Below are 27,722 nucleotides of genomic sequence, written 5' to 3' on the forward strand. Positions count from 1 at the left end.
ACATGGGTGCTGGGAACTGAATCTTCTGGATGTGTGTGGCTATGGGAGGGTATTTTCTCCTTAAAATGTGTTAGTAACTAGTTCATTAGTCTGTGATACCTGTGAGATTAGGGCTGAGGATGTGGCTCAGTGGCAGGACTTTGCACAAGCACTAGAAACATGAATAAATAGCAGAGGAACTAAGGTTTTCTCACCAAGCAATTTACATCCCACATCACTGAAGACTGCTTCCAATAGGCATGGTTGCATGCCTATAATCTAGGCATGATGGAGGCAGAGGCAGGAGGACCAGGAGTTTAAGGCCATTCTCAAATATATAGCAAGTTTGAGACCAGCCCAAACAGCATAGCAATGCTTCTCTGGAAAACAAAATAAATAAATCAATAAAACAATTATGAAGACCTGGGCTGTAGCTTGTTAGATCACTTGCCTGGGACATTCGAGGTCTGGTTACTTCCCAGCACCATCAAGGTGGGAAAAAAAGAAACAAAAATTATAATAAAATACGCTAAAAGACTGGAAGCTGTCAAAGCCTGGAAAGCGCATTTCAGGCTCGTGTTTCAAAAACGATGGGGAAGGGGACCCTGGAGATTGTCCCCACCTTAATATTGATCCTCAGCGGTAGGGCCCAATACAGATTAGACACTTATTTCTAGAAAGAACCAGAAAGCGTCTTGGCCTTATTTATGGGCCATGTAATCTTAGTTATAAACATCTGTTTCAGCCAAACCAACAGAGCATCGTCCCAGCAAAACTTTTCTTTCCAAAGGCAGCCAACAGGCCAGGCATGCCCTTTCCAAAGGGCCCTGAGGTGGTTGCCTGGCCATCCTGCTCAGCAGTCCATGGCTAGAAGGGTATTTTTATGAGTGCTTGGGGAGCTGGTGAGCACAGGGGACCATTCTGTCTCTTTCAGAATGGGTCTGGCTGCAACAGTTGCTGTCCACAGTTTTCCAGCAGGGTGAACTGTAACACAAGTTCAAAGGATGGTTTATTTTTACTTTACTGAGGCACTGTATAGAATGTTTCAAAAGGAGCTTTTGTGCAAGACACAAAAAAATGTGGAGCACTGCAGTTAGGTCATTAATTCTTTGGTTTTTGCTATAGTCTAGCTGATAGACCATGTGGGCTGATGACCATGTAAGGAAGCAAGGAATGAATGAATGAATGAATGAATGAATGCTAAGAGAAAAGCAGTGCTCTCTCTCTTTTTTTTTAAATACTGTATCTTCTAGCTTTTGAAATAAACATGTTAAGGTAGTAAATTGTCAGACTGGAGAGATGGCTCAGTGGTTAAGTGCACTGACTGTTCTTCCAAAGGTCATGAGTTCAAATCCCAGCAACCACATGGTGGCTCACAACCACCTTTAATGAGATCTGGTGCCCTCTTCTGGTGTGTCTGAAGACAGCCACAGTGTACTTACATTAAATAAATAAATAAATAAATAAATAAATAAATAAATAAATAAATAAATCTTAAAAAAAAAAAAAAACGTAGTAAATTGTCGCAGCTTTCCTGATGAGAATCTGTATCGGAGTCCTTCTGGATTGTGGGGTCTTCTGGCTTCCGACGGGCCCCATGATGGTGACCTGGTATTCCTGTGCAGTTTTTCCCTCAGCTCTGGAATGCGCTGCATTTTGAACCAACAAATAAATGGTTATCAGGGTACCCTGGGTCTATTTATTCACAGATTTCAGACACCCAGGAAAGTTTAAATTATGCATGATTTCTGGAAGGCAGAGAGGAAGCTCATGGATGTCAGGACTTTCATGTGCGTTTTCACGAGGCCCAGGTAAGAGGCCTAGGAGGGGCTCCATTCACCGAGGCAGTTTCCACCGCCCAGCCCTCCGTCTCTGCTCATATGTTTAGTTTCCAGTCTTATTTTATACCACATGAAAGCTGTAGGTTTTACTGAAGACTTTTCACAAGATGTGTTGTAAACATACATGATTTATGCCTTTCAAAATGACATTTCTAGTGACTGGTAACCCCCCTTCCTTTTTCTTTTTCTAGAATGCATACACAGCCACAGCTATCAATAGCACCAACTTCTGCACCTCAGCAAAGGATGCCTTCGTCATTCTAGTAGAGAATGCCCTGCGAGTCGCTGCCATCAACACAGTGGGGGACTTCATGTTATTCTTAGGCAAGGTAAGGCCCCCCTTGTACTGAGACAAACCTAATGTCTGAGCAAATATACAAATTTTTTTCTTTAATTAAAAAATACAATGTAGCCTAGCACAAAACTAGAAATCAGTTACTATGTAGCAAAGATTTATGATACCTTAATATGCATTAAGTACCTCTTTATTTATTTTACAGGTGTTATGTTCATTTAATCTCCTTAATAAGTTTATGAGTTAAACTCTGTTATTCTCATTTAACAGGTGTGCAGGTTTTTTGTTTTGTTTTTAAAGAAGAAATCAGAGCCAGGCAGTGGTGGTGCAGCACTTTAATCCCAGCACTTGGGAGGCAGAGGCAGGCAGATTTCTGAGTTCAAGGACAAGCCAGGGCTACACAGAGAAACCCTGTCTCAAAACCAAACAAACAAACAAAAAAAAACCCAAAGAAATCAGGAGGGATATAGCTCAGTAAAATACTTGCCAGCTTGTGCAAAACCATGACTTCAATCCCTAGAACCACACATACAAAGAAAAAAAAAGAATATGGAAACAGTCGATGCAGTGATGAGGGTTGTCTGGGCACCCTGGTTCCTGTCAGCTTGGCACAAACCTAGACTTGTCTGTGAAGAGGGAGTCTTCATTGAGCCTCTGTAAGACTGGACTCCAGGCAAGTTTGTGGAGGCATTTCTTGACAGTGATCGATGTGGGAGGCCCAGCCCCTGGGCAGGTGTCCTGTGTTATGTAAGAAAGCAGACTAAGAAAGCATGAAGGGCAAGCTAGCTAGCAGCCCTCTCCACGGCCTCAGTTCCGGCTTCCAGGCTCTACCTTGAGCTCCTGCCTTGACTCAGTGATGGTGTGTTACCTTACAGGAAAGGGTGAGATGGGACGAACCCTTTCCTGGCATTGCCTTTTGTCTTAGCAGTAGCAGAGAACTAAGGCAGGGACAGTATTGCCCCTGGCGTCTGGGGTCTAATATTCCAGATTACACTCATGCTGCTGATTGTGGTACTGTTTATGCACTTGGTATAATAATGGGGACACATATTTAGTGTTGTGAATCTTACATTGGCTAATCACCCAGAGTATCTAGGATGATGCCTGACATAGTGTTCATTTTTTTTTTTTTTTGGTGAATGTTAGATGTTATTATATAAAAATCCTTTTAAAATAGAGCTGTTAAGGAACAAGACCTACTTTCCTTAGAGCTGAGAAAAGAGTTTATTCCATGCTATCAAAACCTTCTGAATTATAAATAGCATTATACTTAGATTCATCGCACCTGTATTTAAAACCAGAGGCTGTTTAGGAAATTTGAAAAATGAAAGAATTATACATGTTGCAGCATTGTTAGAATGACACTGCTCATGCCTGTGTCCCTCCAGTGAGGTCTCAGATGTGTGTTTCTGTGGTGGAACAGTCCCAGCATACACACCTGCAACACAGTCTTATACACCTTCCCTATGTTGCCTTGATGATCCTCACAGTTACAAACAGTAAGGTCAATACTCCATTAAACACAATTATTATACCCTGAGGTAGGGCAGCCACCGTGCCTTTAAAATATCTTTGGAAAGAACAAAAACTTGTTTTGTCTAGTGGAAGTTTTGTGTGTTTTGAAGTATGTAGCTTCCTAGAGAACTGTCATCTGAAAACAATTAAGGGTAATTACTTTGAATATCTGTAATTAAGTTTACATTATGACAGATTTGCTTGTGTCATGTTTTTATATGAGAGGACATTTATATAGTGGAGGTGAAATGCATCAGTGTTCGTTAAGAGTCAAGAGCAGGATTTGATGGTGTTACTGAATGTGTGTATGATATCTGTTGATTCAGCAAGGGCTTACGAGTCTCTGTTTTGTTTATACTGTTTTTATTTACAAATTCATAACTTATCCCTAGAGCTAAAACAGAATGAGTGCATGCGCAAGCGAGAGCACACACACACACACACACACACACACACAGAGTTATATTAACTGCCTGATCATCCCCTGGAAAGTAACCTATGACTGTTAGCTTTTTATATTCTATAGCATAGGAAACTAAAGTGTAGAGAGGTCATTTACTGGCCACATTTTGAGAACTGGGATGTGACAAGGCTGGAGTTGATATGCATGCCTGTATGATCTGACCATGTCATAATCGTTATTTCACTTCTTTCCCCCTCTCCCCAGACAGGGTTTCCCTGTATAGCCCTGGCTGTCCTGGAACTCACTCTGTAGACCAGGCTGACCTCGAACTCAGAAATTCGCCTGCATCTGCCTCCCAGAGTGCTGGGATTACAGGCATGCACCACCACAGCCCAGCTATAATCATTATTTCAACTAACATTAAATTTGTCCTTGGACTTTTACAGAGAAGCCTTTTTAATAATCATGCTGATGTCATAACTACCCCTGAAAACAGTTTTTTTTTTTTTAGTTAAGAATTTCTTTTTTTTTTCAGTGAAACTTTTATTTTTTTATTTTTTTTATTCGATATATTTTTTATTTACATTTCCAATGGTTTCCCCTTTTCTAGCCCCCCACTCCCCGAAAGTCCCATAAGCCCCCTTCTCTTCCCCTGTCCTCCCACCCACCCCTTCCCACTTCCCCGTTCTGGTTTTGCCGAATACTGTTTCACTGAGTCTTTCCAGAACCAGGGGCCCCTCCTCCGTTCTTCTTGTACCTCATTTGATGTGTGGATTATGTTTTGGGTATTCCAGCTTTCTAGGTTAATATCCACTTATTAGTGAGTGTATACCATGATTCATCTTTTGAGTCTGGGTTACCTCACTTAGTATGATGTTCTCCAGCTCCATCCATTTGCCTAAGAATTTCATGAACTCATTGTTTCTAATGGCTGAATAGTACTCCATTGTGTAGATATACCACATTTTTTGCATCCACTCTTCTGTTGAGGGATACCTGGGTTCTTTCCAGCTTCTGGCAATTATAAATAGGGCTGCTATGAACATAGTGGAACATGTATCCTTATTACATGCTGGGGAATCTTTTGGGTATATGCCCAGGAGTGGTATAGCAGGATCTTCTGGAAGTGAGGTGCCCAGTTTTCGGAGGAACCACCAGACTGATTTCCAGAGTGGTTGTACTAATTTGCAACCCCACCAGCAGTGGAGGAGTGTTCCTCTTTCTCCACATCCTCGCCAACACCTGCTGTCTCCTGAATTTTTAATCTTAGCCATTCTGACTGGTGTAAGGTGAAATCTCAGGGTTGTTTTGATTTGCATTTCCCTAATGACTAATGAAGTTGGGCATTTTTGAAGATGTTTCTCAGCCATCCGAAGTTCTTCAGGTGAGAATTCTTTGTTTAACTCTGTACCCCATTTTTAATAGGGTTGTTTGGTTTTCTGGAGTCTAACTTCTTGAGTTCTTTATATATATTGGATATTAGCCCTCTATCTGATGTAGGATTGGTGAAGATCTTTTCCCAATTTGTTGGTTGCCGATTTGTCCTTTTGATGGTGTCCTTTGCCTTACAGAAACTTTGTAATTTTATGAGGTCCCATTTGTCAATTCTTGCTCTTAGAGCATACGCTATTGGTGTTCTGTTCAGAAACTTTCTCCCTGTACCGATGTCCTCAAGGGTCTTCCCCAGTTTCTTTTCTATTAGCTTCAGAGTGTGTGGCTTTATGTGGAGGTCCTTGATCCATTTGGATTTGAGCTTAGTACAAGGTGACAAGGATGGATCAATTCGCATTCTTCTGCATGCTGACCTCCAGTTGAACCAGCACCATTTGTTGAAAAGGCTATCTTTTTTCCATTGGATATTTTCAGCCTCTTTGTCGAGGATCAAGTGGCCATAAGTGTGTGGGTTCATTTCTGGATCTTCAATCCTGTTCCATTGATCTGCCTGCCTGTCACTGTACCAATACCATGCAGTTTTTTAACACTATTGCTCTGTAGTATTGCTTGAGTTCAGGGATACTGATTCCCCCAGAATTTCTTTTGTTGCTGAGAATAGTTTTAGCTATCCTGGGTTTTTTGTTATTCCAGATGAATTTGAGAATTGCTCTTTCTAACTCTGTGAAGAATTGAGTTGGGATTTTGATGGGTATTGCATTGAATCTGTATATTGCTTTTGTCAAAATGGCCATTTTAACTACATTGATCCTGCCGATCCATGAGCATGGGAGGTTTTCCCATTTTTTGAGGTCTTCTTCCATTTCCTTCTTCAGAGTCTTGAAGTTCTTGTCATACAGATCTTTCACATGTTTGGTAAGAGTCACCCCAAGGTACTTTATACTCTTTGTGGCTATTGTGAAGGGTGTCATTTCCCTAATTTCTTTCTCAGCCTGCTTATCCTTTGAGTATAGGAAGGCCACTGATTTGCTTGAGTTGATTTTATAACCTGCCTCTTTGCTGAAGTTGTTTATCAGCTATAGGAGTTCTCTAGTGGAGATTTTTGGGTCACTTAGGTAGACTATCATGTCATCTGCAAATAATAATAGTTTGACTTCTTCCTTTCCAATTTGTATCCCTTTGACCCTGAAAACAGTTTTAAATACAACTGAATGTAGCTTTATTTATAATAGGGACCTTTTGTAAACAGTGTAATGCCAAGAACTAGAGAAATGGCTGGATTTAAAAGCTGGCCTGGTAAACCATGTTCTATTGTGAGTTTAGAATATGATGAAGAAATGTATATAATTCAGACAGTACAAAGGCTGAGTAAAAATACTGGGATGTCATATTACTGTTTTAAAAATGTGTGTTAAAGACCAGAGCTGAACCTTGGTGACAGACATGGACTGAGTATACACAAGGCCCAAAGCATGATCTCCAGCACCAAACAGAGAACTAATAAGTCTTCTTCACCTCCTTCCCCTGAGACAAAGTTTCTTTGTATAACTGCCCTGATGTCCTGGAACTCGCTTTATAGGGCTGGCCTTGAACTCAGAGAGTTCCAACTACCTCTGTCTCCCAAGTGGATTAAAGGTGTACCGCCATGCCTGACTTTAGGTGACTAATAAGTCAACTAAAATGTGCATTATAAGAATGAAAGCCAGGGCTGGAGAGATGGCTTAGCAGTCAAGAGCACTGACTGCTCTTCCAGAGGTCCTGAGTTCAATTTCCAGCAACCACATGGTGGCTCACAACCATCTGATACCCTCTTCCGGTGTATCTGAAGAAAGCGACAGTGTCCTCACATACATAAAATAGATAAAACGTTAAAAAAAAAAAAAAGAATGAAAGCTGGTATCTCAGATGTTAGTAGTGGATAACCCTACACTTCTCTTCTTGGGTCTATAAGGACACTACGTAAACATCAGAACCTTGGCTTTTAAATTGGCTTTTGGGTTTTGTTTGTAACATGCCAGTAATTAGACTTATCATATCTTTCTGTTCACTCCACAAATATAGGCTGTTTACTTTCAGTGTGCTATAGAGTGTCCTGGGTATCCTCTGTATGCTAACACAACCTAGGTGGTAGGAGAGGGGAAATCTGTGTCCTTTCTTTTTATTTGATATTATAAGCACTTCTAATTTCAGTAAGCATTTTCTAAACATGCTTATACACTTGTATCATTTCTTAACCAATCCTCTGGTATGTGTGTTTTAAAACACTTGAACTATTCTCAAGTTTTTACTAATATGTTATATTATGGTGAAACATTTTGCACAAATATACCCATATTAAATGTTGCTAGTTTAATTTAGTCTTAGAAACCTAAAACTGGAATTGATTATAGAGTTCTTAATGTGATTTCCTAAATTAATATTTTAGTAACAACATAAATGGAGGCTGGAAAGATAACTTAGGGGTTAAGAGCATTTACTGCTCTTGCAGAGGACCCAGGTTCAGCACCCAGCACCCCCCAATGGTTAACGACATCTGTAACTCCAATTGTAGACAGAAACCCTCTTCTGACTTCCATGGGCACAGGCATACATGCAGTACACATGTCAGCAAACACTCATATTTATAAAATTAAAATAAATTCTTCAATAATAGCATTACTGAAAGTTACCTTTAAAACTATAAGGTGATACTCAGTTTGCATGTATCTTCTGATGAATTTAATACTAGGTAAATACAAAAAAACCATCTGATACTTTTTTTTTAGCTTTTCCAATAAATTCTTCTATGCCTTAAAACATTAACTCTAATTATTTAAAAAAAAGAAGAAGAAAAATATCTTCTGAGTTTCTAACACAGTAAAATGAAATTCTTTATTTTCCTTTTTAAAAATATAGTTCTGAGCTGGCAGCGTAGTCAGTATTAGAAAATCCAGTCCTCGGCACTACACACAAGTACATGTATGCATGTCTGCTCACACATACACACATGCAAGTACACACAAATATAAATTCTATACATATATATCATCATTTATTAGTGGTATATGAATGATTTTACTAAAGTATTTTGAGATGTGTTTAAAATAAAATTTAAATGTAAGACACAAGGTAAATATTCTCTAAAGCATGAAGATAACTGATAGATAGGTAGATAGATAGATAGATAGATAGATAGATAGATAGATAGTTAGTTAGATAGATAGATAGATAGATAGATAGATAATATACTGAGATGTAAATATGTGGTACCAGTCTTTTCGTGTGTGTGTGTGTGTGTGTGTGTGTGTGTGTGTGTGTGTGTGTGTGTATGATTTTCTGATCACAACTTCTTATATGATCCCATGGACTTAACTACTGTAGAAATAATAACTTGAGTGAAACTTGAAGAAATACTGAGTGGGAAAACAAAATCTCAAAGATTAGTGCTGGGTGCTTCCACTGATGTGTTACTGATAGGAGACACTGTGGAATTAGAGATTTTAATAATATGATGGGTTGTGGTCCTCTGGGTAAAGATGGTGTTGGGGTAATGCAGCTGAGGGATACTCCTAAGGGCATGGTGATGGTGACAGTGTTCTGTGTCTGAACTGTGTCCACATCAGAATTCCTCATGCTATTAAACTATAGTAGCACAAAATGATGCCTTGGAGATGAGAAAGAGTACGTGGACTCACTCACAGTCATTTTTATATTTGAATGCATCATTTCCACAAATTTAAAAATTTGAAACTTTTAAAAGTAAACAAAAGGCTAACACCACAGGCCCCTTTTGTATGGGTTCTTTTTTCTCTGTAGAATGAAAGCTGAGGTACATTTGGCAAGGGTGATAGCATTCTGAGTTAATAAATTATAGCCTGTGATCACTGGCGAATAGTCTCCTAATAGAGGCTTATGAGCTATGAGTCTACATTTTTGTCTTAAGATATTTTGATATTTGTCCCAATAAAACTGTGTCCCATCAAAACGATGTGTTTACATTTCTCTTGTGTAAAATTACTTTCACTCTATTTTGTAATATGTTTCTTTAATTGGTTGTATCTTGTAATTGGCAATTTAAGAAGATGTTTTAGTATAAACACTATAACCAGGAATCCAATATTTTACTATAACCAATTTTATACTATAACCAAAACCCTCAAATTTTTATACTATCACTAAAAATCTCTCAACATATAGTATCCAAGGAAAACAATATCCTAAGTGCAGAGTTTATATTTGGGGTAGGGGTGGGGCAAGGAGGGACAGCAGTCGGGCTTCCCTTCGGGTCTTTTCAGAATGGGAACTTTACCGTCATGGAATGTATGTGCTGGTGTATCTCTTTCAGAGGTTAAGTGAACCTAGGGCAAAAAGGCAAACATTAGCTGTCCTTCACATCTGTGTCGAACTCAAATGCTGCAATTCTGTCCTCCTGACTTCTCATATCCAGACCCAGAGCCTGAGTTTCTTTCCCTGTGATCAAATATCTTATCCTCTGCATTAGAAGTCCAATCAGAAAAAAAAAAAATGCTAGAGCACAGTGTCTTTATTTACTTATTTATTTGGTTTGGGGATTGAGCCCAGAGCCGTATACATGCTATACAAACATTCCACTACTGAGCCATTAATACATCCCAGGCCCTGCAGTTATCTCTGTTTTATTAGTTATTTAACTAACCTATATATTAATTGAGGCATATTTAAAAAAATTTTAAGTGCATGAGACATATGAATTGAAGTTGAATGTTCTCTAAAGCAAGAAGGTGATGTGTACACAGCCCCGCTTCCTGACATTGGCTGTGTACTTCATCAGTACCTGGAATACTTTTGTTTGTTTTTTTCGAGATTGGGTTTCTCTGTGTAGTCCTGGCTGTCCTGGAACTCACTCTGTAGACTAGGCTGGCCTCAAACTCAGAAATCCGCCTGCATCTGCCTCCCAAGGGCTGGGGTTAAAGGTATGCGCCACCACTGCCTGGCAGTACCTGGGATACTTTTAAGATTCAGGGCTTCATCTTTGATTCAGTCAGTAGGTTCTCTGGAGTCAAAGCCCAGGAAGCTGTATTCCTAGCCTCTCTGTAGTTTAAAAACCATTAAATCAGCTCTGTTTGAAAACACACACACACACACACACACACACACACACACACACACACACAAAACATCCATCCACTAGACTTCTCTGAGTGGTCCCACACACAAGAGAGGAATGTTGTTTATCTTCTGTGCCGTTCCTGTAAGTTTGCCACTAAGTTTAAAAAGAAAATACATGACGCTCTTTAGATATATTCTGGCATCATTCCATCATTCCTACATTTGTCTTTTGAGAGGAACTATTGCATGTCCCTGGAGTTATTTCTCACAAGATACGATGTGTAGATTTCTGTCCTAACTTCTTTGTCTCAAGATCTGCTTTGCTGGAGTCACACTTTGTTTTTAATTGACCTCAACATTTCATACGTGGTTTGGGTTTTAGGGGAATGGGAAGAACATGAGGAACCCCAAATCCCACGTAGAGTGTGCAAAATTTGAAGATAATCACTAAGCAATTGTGGTACACACATTTATCTTAGAACTCAGGAAGCAGGCTAATCTCTCTGAGTTCAAGGCCAGCCTGGTCTGCAGAGTGAGTTCTAGAACATCCAGGACTACACAGAGAAAAACCCTGTCTCTAAAACCCAACCAAAGAAATCAAACAAATGGATACCACATGAATAATAGAAATAATATAGTTAACCACATATGGAAATCACCCAGTAAAGAAGCTACTGTAAGGGATGATTAATAAATCTATGGCTATAAAATTTGGAGACCTAGGTTGGCTCCATGAAAGCATGTGAAAATGATTGGTTTATAGCTGAGTCCAAGTATTGCACGCATTATAACTCAACGTTATAATGAAGGCAAAGGAGAAATGCTTTCATGTTGATACTACAAGACTCTTCCTGCCTGTTCTCAGCACTGGGTACGAAGTGATTCTAGAGATTTCTTGTTTTGTTGTTTATGCATTCATTTTTGTTTTAAAGCCTGACGGTTAAGCTAAGCAGAGAGCCAGAGAAGAGTGTGTCTAAGATTCAGAAAGTCCATTCCAAATATTTGCTGGATTTTCCTCTGTAAAGAATCGTGGGGTAGACATCATGCAGTCATTGTTTGAATGGAACCCGTTCCTTACTCCGTGACCTTGGGCAGGCTGGCTGACATTTCCAAGGGTGTCCCAAATCCAAGTAATGGGTAGATAATGTTTGCCATCAAGTATTTGTAGGACTATTAGCAACCTGATATAAAATGTGTTAAGAGAACTATAAAATATATGGGGCGAGGAAGCTTCTGAGTAGGTGGTTCTTCAGAATAAGCAAGCTGACCGTTTTGTTATTTTAACATGGATGTGGATGCATTGGGTAACTTTTGCTTCACACATAGTCCAAACCTAAAGTTCACAAAAAAATTACATTTTATTTATCATGTATCCCATAGGAAATACAATATGAAACACAGGAAAAGTTTTAAGATTAGAGGTGAATTGTAGCATATATCTGAAAACAATCTAAATCTCAAATAGTAGAAAAATGGTTAAATAAATTTTAAATCACTCATAAAATACAATTGTACAATTGAGCAAGTATTTGCAGAACATTTATAAATAATTCTCTTAAAAGATGAGGTTTTTATTGTTTTGTATACAATATGATTTCATATATGTAGGAATACTTAGGGGGAAAAACATACTAGTTCCAGCATCAGCAATATTATAAATGCAAACCAACACTTTAAAAATGCATACATTTATTTAAAATTTATTAGCAGATTATGGATGGGTGAGGATTTTTCGGGAACCGTATGACATTATCTTTAATCATGAATCATCTAATCTGTGTTCTTAAATTTTTATGCTATCCCTGCGTGAAGTTGATGTCTTGTGTGGGTCTATGTAGAGTGTACATTTTGGTTTGAGATGGATCAGCCGTATGTAACTGTCACTGATGAAGAGTTTTTAAGTCTGCAGCAATGAAGACTTGTGGCTGGCTGCTGTGGAATTTCAAGTGTGGTCTCTGCTCTCTCTGCTGCAGGTGCTGATAGTCTGCAGCACCGGTTTGGCTGGGATTATGCTTCTCAACTACCAGCAAGATTACACAGTATGGGTGCTGCCTCTGATCATCGTCTGCCTCTTTGCTTTCCTAGTCGCCCATTGCTTCCTGTCCATTTACGAAATGGTAGTGGATGTATTATTCTTGTGTTTTGCCATTGATACAAAATACAATGATGGGAGCCCTGGCCGAGAATTCTATATGGACAAAGTTTTGATGGTAAGTACCTCCAGTGCCCTCCACTACTTGAAGGAAAAAATGATAACGATGTTTCCAATATAGCCCTGTGGTTAATTCCCGCAAAGTAACACAGTATTAAAATTGTAGAACTGAATCATGAGTGAAGTTTGTCCTGGAGGAGCCGAGGTAGGTCTTCCTGGTACAGGACAGACCGTTTCAGACCCACCTACTGGAACAGTACTCTGTAATAGGTCTAACCACTCACTGTACCATCCTACCTGCCCCCTTCTCTGTGCTATATGGATTTGAATAGACTTTTAGATATGTCTTCTAGCTACTGATCAAAGTGCCCTTTTCCGAAGTAGATCTTAAAAGACAAAAGCCTTGTTCTCAGATCCTGTCTGCCTTTCTCCAGCAAGCACTTATCCAAGGCTGTTACCGTCAACCCTAGTTAAAATCCATTATCCTAAATCCCACAAGCTGGAGTGAAGGTAAATGAAGCACAGGAAACAGCCCATAAGGGTCAAAGTATTTTGTACTGACTATTCATAAGCGTTTGGCATCCACATTTTCCTCTGAGGCCTCTGAGGTTCCTCTGTATTAGAAATTCATCTAAATTTTGAAACAATTTAAAAACCATATTTAAAGGCTTTAAGGAGCTGGAGAGTGGGTCTGACATTTGTTGCTCTGGCAGAGTCAGGGATCAATCAGTTCCCCACACTCACATGGCACCTCCGCCAACTCACATGACAACCTTGTGTCCCTTCAATCCCAGGGGGCCCACAGCCTCTTCTGGCTCACGTAGCCACTGCACACACACGGCATACATACGTAATATTCAGGCGCCTACCCGTCTATATACATAAAGTTAAAAAATTTAAATATAGCTTTATCATTATTAAGTGATACTGAAATAAAGATACTTAGGGCTGAATGTGATACATTGAAATAATGAGCCATTTTGTGGGAGCACAAGGTACCCAGTTAACTCTGAAGTAAATATATGAATCAGAGAGAGACTTTTTTCCCTTCGGTAGTGAAGGTAATTGGACTCACCTATTTGATACCGCCTCTGATAGCATCATCGACTAAGTTTTGGATGCTTTCACAAGTCCTAAATGAATTCCGTCTGGTTGGTTTCATGTGGAATCGAATCTGTATTTCCGTTTCTTGTGACTATAGCGCAGTGCAAGGGGGAATTTCCATTTTTTAATACCCTGACTGATCAAATAATATACTTTTTAAAAAATAGATAAACCGTCACTGTAGCCCATGCTGACCTTGAGCCTGTGCTCTTCCTGCCTCAACCTCCCCGTGCTGGGATTGGAGGTGGGGCCCACCGTGCTCTGCTGGACAGTAGAGCGGAAGTGCTCCAGAGCTCAGCAGAGCTCAGAGCGGCAGCACAGGCCCTGGGGACGCTCCTGCTCTAACACTTCTGACCGTGGGTTCCAGCCGATGCTTCCCACATTCCTGCTTTGTGGAATGATATGTATAGCAGGGCACAGTGCTGGGAAGGAGGGGACACTGAGGCCGGGTAAATATTTTAAGGGAGTTGCCATGTGGTATGGTTTGATTTTGGTTTTTTGAGGGGGATACCTTCGAAAGTATTTTGTGCTTACTAGTTCTATTTTCAAGATCTCTGTTGTAAGTACAGGCTTGTAAGTGGAATGTGGTTGTGCGAACCTGTAATCCAAGGCTGGCGTATGAAAACTGCCATGAATTTAAAGCCAACCTGAGCCTATAGTAAGCGGCAAGCCCACAAGGGCTACATAGTGAAATCCTGTCTAAATTTTTTTTAAAAAAATAATAAAAAATATAATACAAACTAGAAGCTTTTGAAGCAACCCAGTTTGGGTTCATTTAGCCTTGATATGGAAAATAAAACAGACAAAAAATGATATTCTAAGTCTGGGGAAAGCAAACTCTTAAGAATGTTGAACAAAATTATGTCCTAGAGCCATAGTGAGATTGACAGAATGGGAAGGAAGATTTTACATCTATGAAGTGCAATCCATCCCAGCCAATCTAGACGTTTTCTTCATTCAGTACTGTTTACCACACTAAGGTTGAATCATTAAAATTCACTTATTGATGAAATCTCAGATGATCCCCAAATTAATGCCATTTGTTCCATATTTTGCAGGAGTTTGTGGAAAACAGTAGGAAAGCAATGAAAGAAGCTGGTAAGGGAGGTGCCGCGGATGCCCGAGAGCTAAAGCCGATGGTAGGTGGCGATGAGGAGGCGGCCGCCCTCCACGACTTTCCCTTTCACTTCTTCTCTGTCTGTGTCTTCACTGACTGCACGTCCTCTGGAGAAGCGTTTGTTGTCTGTATCACGCAGGACATGCTGCTCTTTCTGTTTGCCTGCTTACCCATCACTTGGATGGCAGAGGTCCTGTCACAGCTGAGACTACCATCTGTGAGAGTGAGCTGAAAGGAACAGCGCCCTGCTGACGCACAGGGGTGGCACTGCTGGCGCTCAGGGGTGGCCCTGCTGGCTCTCAGGGGTGGCCCTGCTGGCGCTCAGGGCCCGGGGTGACCGCTCGCTTGCTCGCCTCCAAGTCAAAGCTGGTTCTCTTGTTGTCAGTATTTAGTTTTCATCCCACGGAACCCATCGGGTGTCTTTGAATTTCGATCATTCTAGAAGGTGATCATGAAAGTTCCTTTCAGCTTGCTGAAGTTCATATTCCTCCTTTTTATAAAACAATATTGTTGTGTTTGCATTGCTGTCTTTTCCTCTGCGGACTTTCTCCTCTCTTGCTCAGACTGTACTTTCTTTGCTGTTGTTATTTCTGTTTGTTTATTTGGTTTTGTTTTGAGTTGTTTTTGCCTACAAACAAGGCGATTCCCATCAATATCCATGTTCTCACACCTTCATTGTAAAAGGAATCAAGTCCTCCAACCTGTCACAAATAATAAATTAGATAGGTAGATGACTAATAGACAGACAGACAGACAGACAATTAATATGTGGATGGATGGATACATAGATGATATAGATGATATAGATCTAGGTAGCCAGACAGGTTTTTATTATTAGTAGTATTATTTGGGGGATAAAAACAACTTACTCAGTTTAGCGTCCCCTGGGTTCTTTCTTGTAGACATTCTTCTGTAGTGTAATGGCACGTCTCAAACCTACACTGTGTGAACAAATCAACCGTGACATGGGAAAATGTCACTCCTACTTCCTGGTTGACCTCACTCTTTAGGAAATAAAGAATCCAAGCCTAAAGCTTTAAAGGGACAGATATAAACACCTGCGAAGGCACTAGCTCTCCTCTCCTCCCCTTGTGGAGCCTCTGCCCACTTTGGAGGTTGATACTTCCACTGAGTCAGTCTTCAGTAATAAGCATTTTAAGAAAGGTAGAAATATTTGAAGTTGAAGACCAGCCAGTTTGGCCATGGACTGGGCATGTTTTTCCATCGTGCTTCTTAGCAAGCAGTAGATGAATGGTGGTGGACCAGAATATAGGTTTCCCTTCCCTCCCAGAAATGCTAATTTATGGACACTGAAAGAATTATTCCGAGTTGCATAGCATTCTGTCAGGAGCCACAGTCTTTTCTTGACTGTGGCCCATCCCACACGCCGTGTATTAATGTCCCCCTTTAGGTTTTGCCTCCACTTTCTGTCACCCATCAGTCCATAGCTTCCCTACAAGCCCTGTCCCCAAGCACATCGTTTGTGCGTAGTATCCTGATGTGCTGGGTACCACAGCATTTGATCCCCAAGAATGTGATGGTTAAGAAGTCTCTGCACCCCTGAAGCAGTAGAGAACATGACTTAGACTACAACCCAGTTTCTTAAGCATGCCATTAAACCTTTCTTCGCATGCCCAGTAAACATGTGGGATTCATGCCTCTTGTCCCCAACCCCTTGTGACATAAAGAATTATCTGAGAGCTTCAGCACTGGAGCAAAGGTGTCACAGGAAATGAACTCCTGTTCTCATTCACTGTGCTTCTCCTCAGATGAAAGCGCTCCCCAAGAGCATCACGTCTGTTTTGTCATCCATACAGCAACACCGCTACCGTCTGTCTCCCTCCATATGGGCTGTGTCTACATTTAGGTTTTGGGTTTTTTTTTATTATTATTATAGCCTGTAAAAAAATATTTAGGAAAATGTGGTTTTTAGATTGTCCTCTTGATTGGGTATTAAACTAAATAGAAGCTGCCACTTAAATAACTAAATGAGAAGCTGCCACTTTTCTTGAACTATTTAAAAGAGCCTCACTAGTTTGAAAACCTTTTAAGATTCATGAGGTCTCTGTACAGTCCTCAAAACAGTTTGCTGACGGGATGACATGCTTCTGGAGAGAGGGCTATCTGCTTGCTGTCCAAGGACAAGGTGTGGGCTGTAGCAGTATGTTGTGTGTGTCTCACTGGTGGCCCTTAAACACAGCCTGCAGTGTCCCAGCATCCTAGGTTCAAGAGAGGAGTCTCAACCTGTTGCCCTGTTGCTGTTGTGACCATGTGTGTGTACTGATAGCATCATTTGTACCTCCTTTCAACAGGAATTTTCTAAGATTATACTCTGTGTGGCTTTGTTTTCTAGGCTTCTGGAGCAAGTTCTGCTTGAACCTAGCCGACGGTTATGGACCCCCATGACATTCCAAAACAATATATACACATAACTATGTATTTGTGTGTGTGGGTGTGTGTATATATGTATATGTATGTGTGTATATATATGTATATGTATATACACACACACACATAATCAGCCAAAATCAGAGAAAAGGAACAGGGATTTAATACCTTTTTTATGCTTATTTTTGTCAGACATGCGCTGCTTTTCATACGGGTGGCTTTTACAAGGCAACTTCCGTCATTTAATGTTTTCAATTGTTAATTGTCTTAATGGAAATGTTAGATTCATATCTGATTAACGTTTTTAATAACTAGAGGAAATTTTAACTTTAGTTACCTAACCTAGATAAAATTGTTGTACCAAATTCTCGTGTAAGTTTTTGCAGGGGTGATTTCCCTGGTGTATGTTTAAAATCAGCATCTTATTTTACTGATGCATAAGGCCTAGTGTGTTAGACTAGGCATGTGTGTTCAGACAAATAAGAGATTCCTCCAATCTGTTTTCTCCAATCAAAGAAGCCATGCCATTTTCCTTTGAGAAGCATATGAGTGGGCCCATTGTGGGAAATTTCATAATAGCTCATGCATTTGTCAGCCGACATTCAAAAGTAACCAACTCCTCAGGTATTTGTAGTTTACCCTAATGCTTCTATAGAAGAAAGTAGGAAAAATAGAGAGAAGGGGGTAGATAATCTTTATTATGCAAACTTTTTCTTGTATTTTGTCTCTTTCCTCTTTGATTTTTTTTAGTAGCATCCACCACACATTCGTGTGCCTGATCTGAACGGAAGCTGGTCACCCAGCAAGTTTAGCCTTTCTGTGTATTGATTTTCAGCTTAGGTAATTCTAGAAAAATAAGAGAGAGAAACAAGAAGCACAAAGCACTGCGAGTTCCAGTGCTCTGCTTGTTTCAGAGGCAGGTCGGGAGCTTAGGGTGAAACGGCCATCTATCCAAATGCTTGCTATAAATCCGAACACACCGGCAGGTGCTCCACTCCCTGGTTAGTCGTCGTATCCAGAGTTCTACAGTGTGTAACTGAAGAATCGGTTGCTGTTAATCCTCAAGTGTGAATGTGCTTTATGTTTGGGGGTACGTTTTGGGATTTCTTGTTTTGCTGGGTTGTTTTAGTTTTTGGGTTTTTTTTTTTTTTTTTAATTCCTAAAGCTTACCAGATATGAATGGCTAATATTCCATTGTTCTGCTTATTGTAATGGTGAATGCTTTAAGAAAAAAAGTGTAATTTGCTAAGAATAATTCATGATCTGTTTATGCGATAACTCCTTTTTGTTACAATTTTTTTAAAAAAAGCTATTTTTGTTAATGTAAAGTAAATATTTCAGAGCAAATTTTTTAAACTATTGCACTAAATACAGGCTCTGTAAGATAATAATAATGATAAAAAAAAAAAGCCTCAGCATTTATCATTCCATGGAAGGAAAATCTTTTGAAAGAAAGCATTGCCTATCAGAAGTAGACCGTGAATTAGACTGGTGTTATGGGATTGCATACAATGTCCCGAGGGCTCAGTAAGCAGCTGTTTGCTAATGTGCTTCCTTTCAAAGGGTTGGACCTTTAAATTGCTGCAAAAGGTAAATTGTATTTTCTTTTTTAAGTACTGGTGTTCTTTAATCTAGCTAGGCTAAATTTTGCTAAATGCCTTGGTTTCTTTTCAAAGCTCATGAATATTTCTGAACCTTCAGAGTATTTGCAATAAGAGTCTGGATTAAAACAACAGCAAATCATACACACAAACAATACACACACACAATTAAGAGTGCATGTCTAAGCAGGATCTGGGAAGCCAGCATTGAGAGAGCATAGCTATTGTGAAATAATAATTCGCCAGAAATTAACATCTAACATCTAGTGTTGCCAAATAGTGTCACTGTACTTTTCTATCATTTGAAATGGAATTTAATTCTGTAACTAACAACTGTCCTACTAGGTGAGAGAGAAAGATTATGTGAGAAAGTCAGAATACCATGTGACTTGTAGCCACACAGATTTTGGACATTTAGAAACACTGGGAACTAAATTTAGAATGGGCAAAGCCTGGAAGATGGGTCTCACACCAGAAGACATTCCAGGAGCTAGCCATTTTAGCAGATGTCCCTCCAGAGTAACGTGACGGTGGACGTGCCCTTGGGAATCAGGTTCTGCTCACTTGGACATCCCTGCATCGTGGACTCTTGCCGCTCCTCTTCCGTGTGCTCGCAATTCCAGCTACTGGAAGCCACCAGGAATGCTTTCTAATTATCATTTGCAACTAGAACTGTAATCAGAAAGAAAATTTGTATTTTTGTATAACTTGATTGTGTGCCATTTTATATAACAGGTCCTGTTTTACAAATAAATTTTGTTTTACTAACTTTGTGTTTAGAAATTATGCTCTGTGTGTAACCATGTCATTTGAGTTCAATTAATTTCCAGGCTGTTTTCCCCCTAAGTAAGTTTGTGTGCCATATAGTCATATGCAAATATGCCTATCTATTACACGGGTGCACACAGAGAGATATTTGATGTATGGAATATCACTCTGCCCTGAGCTCTTGTTCTTTAATTCATTTGAGAAAGCCCGGCAGAGGCTTTTTAATGATCCCTAAGTGCTTTTCTGCTTGGGTGTTCCTGCTGCCTCTCCTGTTCATTTGCAAGTCTCTCCCCTAGCTCTGGGCTGCCCCCCTGCCATCTGCTCACCCGCTCTGCTCCCGCTCCCGCTTCCATCCTCTGCTCAAGTGAGAAGAATAGACCAAGAACAAAACTGATCTGGGAAATCTGGGCACCTGAATAACTTCCTAGACCATTTGCTCTGTCTTAGGACTTCCTCCTTTTCCTGTGATGGTTTTCCAATACCACACTCAGGAGTCCTGTCTCTGGAGTTAGACTTGGGGTCGCCTTTTATAAATGCCAGCAGTTGCCACGGTGCCAAATGGTTTCCACATCCAGATAATTAAGAGCCTGGTACATGGTTTAGACCTCCTGGACTCCTGCCTCAAGAATAAGTTGTCCTTTTACTGTAATGTGGGAGGAAAAGGGTTAAATTTATTTCAGTGAGAATCCGTGAGCCCCATCTTCTAGAACAGTGTTACTGGTGGAATAATAGGAAATCATTAGCAATTTCATGAGGGTCCAGAGTTTGTATAATCCTTGTATGGATGAGCAGAACTCAACGCAGGCTGTTTTGTGAACCCATTTAATGCAGTGGTTAATGTTTAGGGTTAATGTCTTCATCCTAGCCTACAAACAATAAAGTCCTAACTGGATGCTGATTGAGTACCTTAGCTAGCTTGGTTCTTGGTTTTCTCCAGTGGAGATCCTTATTAAGTCTATTTTTAAAATATGCTTGAAATCAGTGTTTCCTCTGGTACAGATGCTCTTTTACTCTAAGAGTTTCCTTCCTTCCTTTTTTTTTTTCTTTCAATGGAAGGCATTAAGCTGATAAGTATAACCTCTGCCCAGCACCATGGACCACGATATCTGCCTTCTAAGTGCACCCTGAAGATTCCACCCTGGTAAGGTGTGGATCCCCTTATCCTGGTCCTCGGCAGCTCTAAGCTTGAATACCTCTCCTTCCTTAGAGTAACAAGGAATGCATGCTCCAGGTGTCTGCTGGCCACACAGTGCTACCACCCCACTCCATCCCCCAGCCTCAGACATCCCTGCCACGCACGATCACTGCCACCGAGTGCCCTTTCCAGAGGTTCCACGTTCAGAGCAGCTTTGCGAGATCATCTTCAAACCCAGACCTATTGGCTTTGGTGATATATATATATATATAAATTTTATTTCTTAATTTTTGGCTTCTCATGAATTGGGGTTTCTAGGAGCCTTACTGTAGTTTCTGAGGCGTTGCCTTCAAAAGGGTCTGTGAGCTTTCATCTTTTAATAAGCAAGTTCTGGGCTGCAGGGGCATATAGTTCAGTGACAGGAGCAGCTGCTTAGCATTCATAAGGCCCACCACCACCCTTCTCCCCTAAAATAGCAATGTCAGCTCAATATGGCTTTGTCTTGGCCCCTTGGAAAACAGAAACCAACAAACAAACCTCAGAAATCTGGAGGCTTCTCAGTGCAGGTGACACAGTTAATCTCTGCATTCCTTTCATGCGCGCCATCTGACAGAGAGAAGCACTTGCCTACAGTTGTTAAGATGTTTCTGTGAATATATATTAGAGAATTATGAGATCCTAAGTAAATGCACAAAGCAGAGGCTTGTGTGTTCTATATTCATAGCATAGACCGCCTTTTGCTTTAGATGCATATTCATGTAGCTGTGTATATTATGGAATTCAGGTTAGCCCTTTTGAAAAGTACACATTGTTCATCTACAGTGGCTGCTTGCAGAATTAGCTTGTCTTCATTTAGTGGCATATGGTCCAGTTTTTAAAAAGTCGGGATGTTTGAGTATGCCATGGGGAAAACGTCTAAAGTCAGTCAACTTGAAAACAAAATTAAAGCCCCATATACAATATCCAGCGAAAAGTTGGAAACGACACACGTTTCCCATCTGACTTTCATAAATTTGAGCCAATCTTATATTCCATATTTTAAGAGGACAATTTCAATTAAAATTTTAACACTTTGAAAATATCTTTCTTACTGAAAATCCTAATGCAGAATTTTTAAGCTTGTGACTTTCTGTGGAAACCTTTTCTTTTCTACAGAGCTATTGTGTCCTTTCTTCCTCCCCATTTTTGATTTCTTTGTATGTGTAACAATAGACCAACAAGGACTGTGTTTCACTCTTGCATGAACAATTGATCCTTTTGTAAATTACAAGTACAGGATTCAAGTTTGGTATTTTCTAGGGGTTCATCATTAGAGAATTTATTCAAAAGATAAGAAATGATTAGGGACCCAAATATTACACTGGTCTTCAGTTTTAATACTCAGCTTTACAACCTAAATGATTTTATTCCAGACCAGAAAACTCCAAAAAAAAAAAAAAAAGGCAAACAACAACAAAAAAAACCCAAGCACTTATTCATAATATAACCAAGATCTAGTTGATAATGAAAACATTGATTCATTTTATATGTTACAGATGTTTTTCACTTTATTTGATGGTATCCAAATTTAATATTTGAAACTCGAAGGGGATTTGAGGACCATGGTGTCCTTGGTTCTTGTGGCAGCTATGAACTGCCTCCCAGTGCATCTCAGTGACATCTGCGCATCTCGTGTTACTACAAGTGGTCAGAGCTCCCACCAACTACCCATGGGGATGATGCTAATCATCTCTGGCCTCAATCAATTTTATAACTAAAAATAGTATCTGATTTAGTTCTAGGTTTGAAAATAGAAACTACACTAGTTTAAATGAACAACATTAGATCATTACCTATCTTGGTAATGATTTCCTATCTTGGAAGTATGAGATGGAGTGTGTCCTGAGGGAATTTCTGGCAATGAATCAAATTATTTGCAGTGGAGTGGGGTGCATCCTAAAACATATTAAAAGGGCATCCTTACAATTATCCATCTACCAAGAGCTATTTTGATGGAGCTCAGATAGGACATGGGTCTTGATGTATCCGATATATAACTCTTAAAGTGCATCTGTCAACATGAGGGAAAACTTGAAGATAATATGACTTAACTGAAGTAGAGTGGATATATGATTAAAAAAAAACCAAAAACAAGCAGTGAACAGTGAACAGTTGGAGGAGCTGATGCCTGCAGTAGATGTTCAGCCTCACCCGGCACACACACACACACACACATCAACCTGGGAGGTATCGTCTGTGTACGATTCTCCCCTCCCCCACCTCCAGCCACCTCAAACACCCCCCCCCCACACACACACACAGGAGAGAGCAGGGCTAGAACATTCTCCCAATGGATCATTCCTCCACTTCCTATGTCCACTTCATGCTTTGAGGAAACCCGTGGAGTCCTTCACTCCCCCAGCTCACTGCTAGGTACATAGCAGCTCTCTAGGAAGGCTCTTTAGGCCCTTGGAAAAGCAGGCAGGAGACTGCTGAAGGTTTGACTCCAGTGGGTCCCAGTTCATAGTCAGATGCTAAACCACCGTCTATGTTGTCTGGCCTGAACAAAGGGGCAGAAATCTAACTGGCAGGTCAATGAAGAAATAATGAAAGTCGGGTCTCTATGCACCCTTAAGGCTGGAACGAACTTCCAGAGCTGCACATGGAGAGGCCACGGCTGTAAGTTTGTGTAACGGGTAGGAAAGGCTCAAATGTTAACTTGATTAGTTGCCTATGACTTAAAGGGACCTTGCTGACTTTGTCTTTGAACTTACCTACACATCCTGCTGGTTAGGAATAGCATTTGTTGCTATGTTGCTGAAGAAATGGATTTTGAATCCAGAATTAAAAGTAGGCTGTGAAAAGATTGGATAAATACATGCAGAAATAGAAGAGATTCCATGGGCTACCCTATCAGCCTCTAAAAATTGCGGTGACCCTTTCACTTACTATGTGGTGGTTGGGCCACGGCTGCCTTTGCCCCAGAAATTATGTTAGAAATATATAGTTGTGGAGGCTAGAGGTTTAAAGTCAGGGATGATGTAACACTCTCCCTGGCCTTGGGGTTTAGTACTCTGCTTAGAACTTCCTGAATTTTAATTTTCAAAGATGATTGTATGAACAAAGTCAACTCTTTTACTATGTAGCTCTATTGGTACGCTTCATCGATGTTTTCTGATCCCTCTCATCCTCAGTTGGAGTACTGAACCCCTGTAATGAGAAGAGATTTTAGTTAGTCAGACTTAGAATACTTAGGACCAGTAAACACACATCTACTAGATCGTGCATCTAATTGAGTCTGTCCATTAGGTCGTTAGCTAGTTAGATGACCTGGCACAAGGGACAGCTTCCTGACAGGGAGGAGCATGGGGGCATCTAACAAAGGGACAGAGGATCTAGAAAAACAACCAAAGACAAAAGCCTGTCTCCTGCAGATCAGTTACCTGTACTGCCTGGCCCAGCCTTCCTGAGCTTGAGTTTAGGCTAGACCTAGAATAAAGACAACCAAGTTCTGAAGACCAGTCGATACAGTAGGGACTTCCTATCACTGTCTAAGGGCCGTCTGCATAGCCCGTGTCCATTACCCAGCCCTTGTCCTGGATAATGAGAACATACACCGAGCATTCTAATGCCTCTCTGCCCTTTTGGGTTTTTTTGCCATTTGTATCTATTTCCAGAGTGGTGAAATAATTTTCTATTTCACATCTTGTCTCTTTTCATTAACAATAGAAGAATGCAATTAAGCCTTCCCCAGTTTGGGGGTCATCTACCTTCATGTTGTTTTGGATTCTTTCTATGGTGTCACTACACTATGCATGTGAGGAAACAAACATGTAGGTGCTTGAACATGCCCCACAGATGCACTTGTAGCCCTGGTATTTGTAGCTGTCGTGACCAACACAGTGCAGGCTTTACATGTGGAATGCTATGCCCTCGCAGGACTTAAGAACTGTGTGTATTAAGCAATTCACTTTCTGGAGAGATCAACTCTTGCAGGCAAATGAACTGCCTGGAGCTCTGAATGGGCTGGCTTTCCATCTGGCTTCAAAGTTAAATGAGCTTATATGAAATGGAGCTTTGAAATGTTTTACCTGTGCAGAAATACGAACTACAAAAAAAAAAAAAAAGTGCTGGTCTAATGCTAAGTTTTCTCTGTGTATAGACTCAGTTGCCAGAATTATAATGAAAACTGTATTTTAGTCTAACAAATGTATAGAGTTTTTTAATGTAATAAATAAAATTTTATAGGAAAGCATGTCATTTGTCTACTGTGTGCTAACCCTTTCCCACACCCATGGTGGTAGTTGAGAGAAGGTGAGTCTAGCTTCAGATATGGTCACCACTGTCCCGAGAGTGGAGAGAGCCTCCTAACTATGCATTCTCATCCCTCACCTGAGAATGCCCCAGGGTCTTAGATTATGAAGTATTAATATACTAAACCACTTTTCTAAAGCACAGACGATCATCCCGGCTTTGTTGCTGGAATCTGAGTGACCATGCAGCCGTATAACTGGTAAAGTTACAATCTAGAGTCCAGTCTAGGTAGAGGAGAGGGCCCTCCCGTGTGTAAGCTTTGCTGCAGAAAGCATTCAGTGCACAGGTGCAGTGGTGTGTGTGACTCCATTTGCAGGGAATGAGTAGGTGTGTGCCATTGAGGCGGGCCATTTTTAAGCAGCAGGTGTGCCCCATTGTCATGTTTTAAAAATCTAGTTTGTTCAAAACTAACCATGTTATGTCATATAAGAACTCGGGAAGGAATAGGCTTCCTACATGGGGCAGTGGCAAAGCCAGTGCATCTCTCCTTGTTTTATAAGGTGGGGTTTTTCTTGAGGCCTAAGCTTCGGAGTGGTGCCCAGATGGTCCTGGTGTGTGTGCCAGGCTACAGACTGGAGCTGTTTGGCAGTGTTGGTGAGGTGTCTTCCAATACTAGAGTTGCTTGAGATACTGAAGGACTAACCAGTCCACACTAGATATTTTTTTTTGGGGGGGGGGGTATTATTCTGATACAAAGTTACACTATAGCTCCTATATGACTAAGTAGCCTATGAAAAGCCTCATTTCCTGAACTGTACCCTGAAGTTATTCTCTGGCCATGAAAAATACACCCTGGAATAGAACTTCAAATTAAAGAAGAAAAAAAAAATCCAAGGTCACTTTGACAAGTGTCACCGAGAGGAATGTATTCTGAAAACTGCATCATTAGGCAATGCCATTATTGTGTAAGCATCTTAGAATATGTGTACACAAACTTAGATGGATATAGTATCCCTGAGTGAAATGATTTTAGAAGAGACTGCCTTTGTAAATGCAGTCCGTCACTGACAAAAATATTATGAGCGCACTCATGGATCCCAGCGTCATGCACACGGAGATTAAAATCTAGGCTGGTCAGAGAGCAGGAGAGCTCAGAGCTCTCTTGAAGGCTAAGCAGTTCACAGGAAGCCGGTGTCTTATGAGGCTTCCTGACGCCTGCCTTTCACCAGATGCCCTGGGCGGAACCCACACAGATGGGGTTCTCCCTCTTCATGCCATAGTCTGAGATGCAGTGTGTAGGATGCGGCCTTTCACTTGGTCCCATGCTTTGTGGATTGTCCAGATTCCAAGAAATATAACTTTAGGAGTTTCACTTTGGTTGAGTTTAGGTTTCTGGAAAAAGCAGAGATGGCTATCCAATGAACACCTGGCCTTATCAAATTCTTAATAGAGATCTCATTAAAGTTTTTCAGATCTCACCAAGATCCAAGACCAGGCCTGTCAGCTAGAGCTGTCAGGGAGAGGGTGGAGCCTTTAAGACAAATGGGAGCATTCAGTCTTGTCTCCTCACACTGGGAGACATGATGCTAGAGAGTTGTGGTCAGTTACTTTCTCCATCTTGCAGCAAAATAATTTTAACCAAAATCTCCCCACCCTACCCCACCCCACCCCAAAAGGAAACAAAAGAAAAATAAGAAAGGAAACTAGCCATTTAGTAAACCCTGGACTTGGGTTTGCTCAGAATAAGCTAAACTTAACCGTTTTTCTTTTCTTTCCATTCCCAGCAAAGAGAAAAAGTCAGAAGTCAAAAGGAGGACATGCATATTAAATGTTAAGTAAAAGGGACAGAAGGTTAATTGGAAGGGCCGGGCAGGCCAGGCTGTCAAAGTGATATAATAATAGTTAATGTATTAGAATAACATTCACCATTTAGATAGAAAAATGAAGGGAGGGAAAGAATGTTTTGAGCATTACTCAAGTTGGTAAATATTCTATACATTTTAAAGGTACAGTAGATGCTTTATTGATTGTGGTGACATTGATAGGCTAATTGAAACCTGCTAAGATAGTTGTTCAGGATGATTTTTTTAAATTTTGAGATATAAATATTCATTACCAATGTTTGGGGTTTTGTTTGTTTGTTTGTTTGTTTTTTGCGAAAAGGGCTTATGTAGTACGACTGGCCTTGAACTAATGATCCTACTGAATCAAACCTGAGTGATGAAATTATAGATATGACTACTCCTTGATTATTTATAGATTATTGGCTACTCTTTGATAACGGTCTATTAATTTTATGAGTCTTGAACTCCTGTAGAGTTGACTGCTTACTGATTTTGGATTAATTACCACCAGTGGATAGTGTCATTCCCAAAGAGTTGAGTTTTAAAATGGACCAAGCGTTTACCAACTGTGGTTTCAAATATTGTTATAGTTTTCTTTCCAGTGTTTGTTTATCTCCCACACATCCATGAATATTATTTTTAGCATTTTTACCTTCATTGATTCTTTCCCAGGCATTTGGTTTTTCAAAGCCTCAGTTTTCATAAAGCTGCTCTTGTCATGTTTGCATTGGTATACATAGTGTTTAAATAACTGAGCAGCCACCTCACTGGCATAATGTACATCAACAAGCACACCTGACTTCTGCCAAGAACAGACACTGATGCTAGAGCAGGCAGAGTGGGCCTCCTCCAGCAGCACGGAGTATCCTGTAGTCATCAGCCAGAATA

General features: G+C 40.4%; 1 protein-coding gene across 4 annotated transcripts in view; it reads left to right on the forward strand.

Moving 5' to 3' along the window:
* Slc44a1 (solute carrier family 44 member 1) overlaps positions 1-27,722 on the forward strand; it is a 193,842-nt gene that overhangs the window by 115,603 nt on the left and 50,517 nt on the right. The window contains exons 14-17 of one of the 4 annotated variants that reach the window (XM_052176498.1): positions 2,012-2,149; positions 12,466-12,702; positions 14,807-14,887; positions 17,219-19,622. In XM_052176498.1, the coding sequence (XP_052032458.1) occupies positions 2,012-2,149; positions 12,466-12,702; positions 14,807-14,887; positions 17,219-17,242 (480 nt within the window). In that variant the 3' untranslated portion in view covers positions 17,243-19,622. Of the gene's footprint in view, positions 1-2,011; positions 2,150-12,465; positions 12,703-14,806; positions 15,300-17,218; positions 19,623-27,722 lie in introns of those variants that run through there. The other 3 variants (XM_052176497.1, XM_052176499.1, XM_052176500.1) reach the window with 3 other exon arrangements.

Source organism: Apodemus sylvaticus, chromosome 3 (assembly GCF_947179515.1).
Source record: "Apodemus sylvaticus chromosome 3, mApoSyl1.1, whole genome shotgun sequence".
Taxonomy (NCBI): Eukaryota; Metazoa; Chordata; class Mammalia; order Rodentia; family Muridae; genus Apodemus; species Apodemus sylvaticus.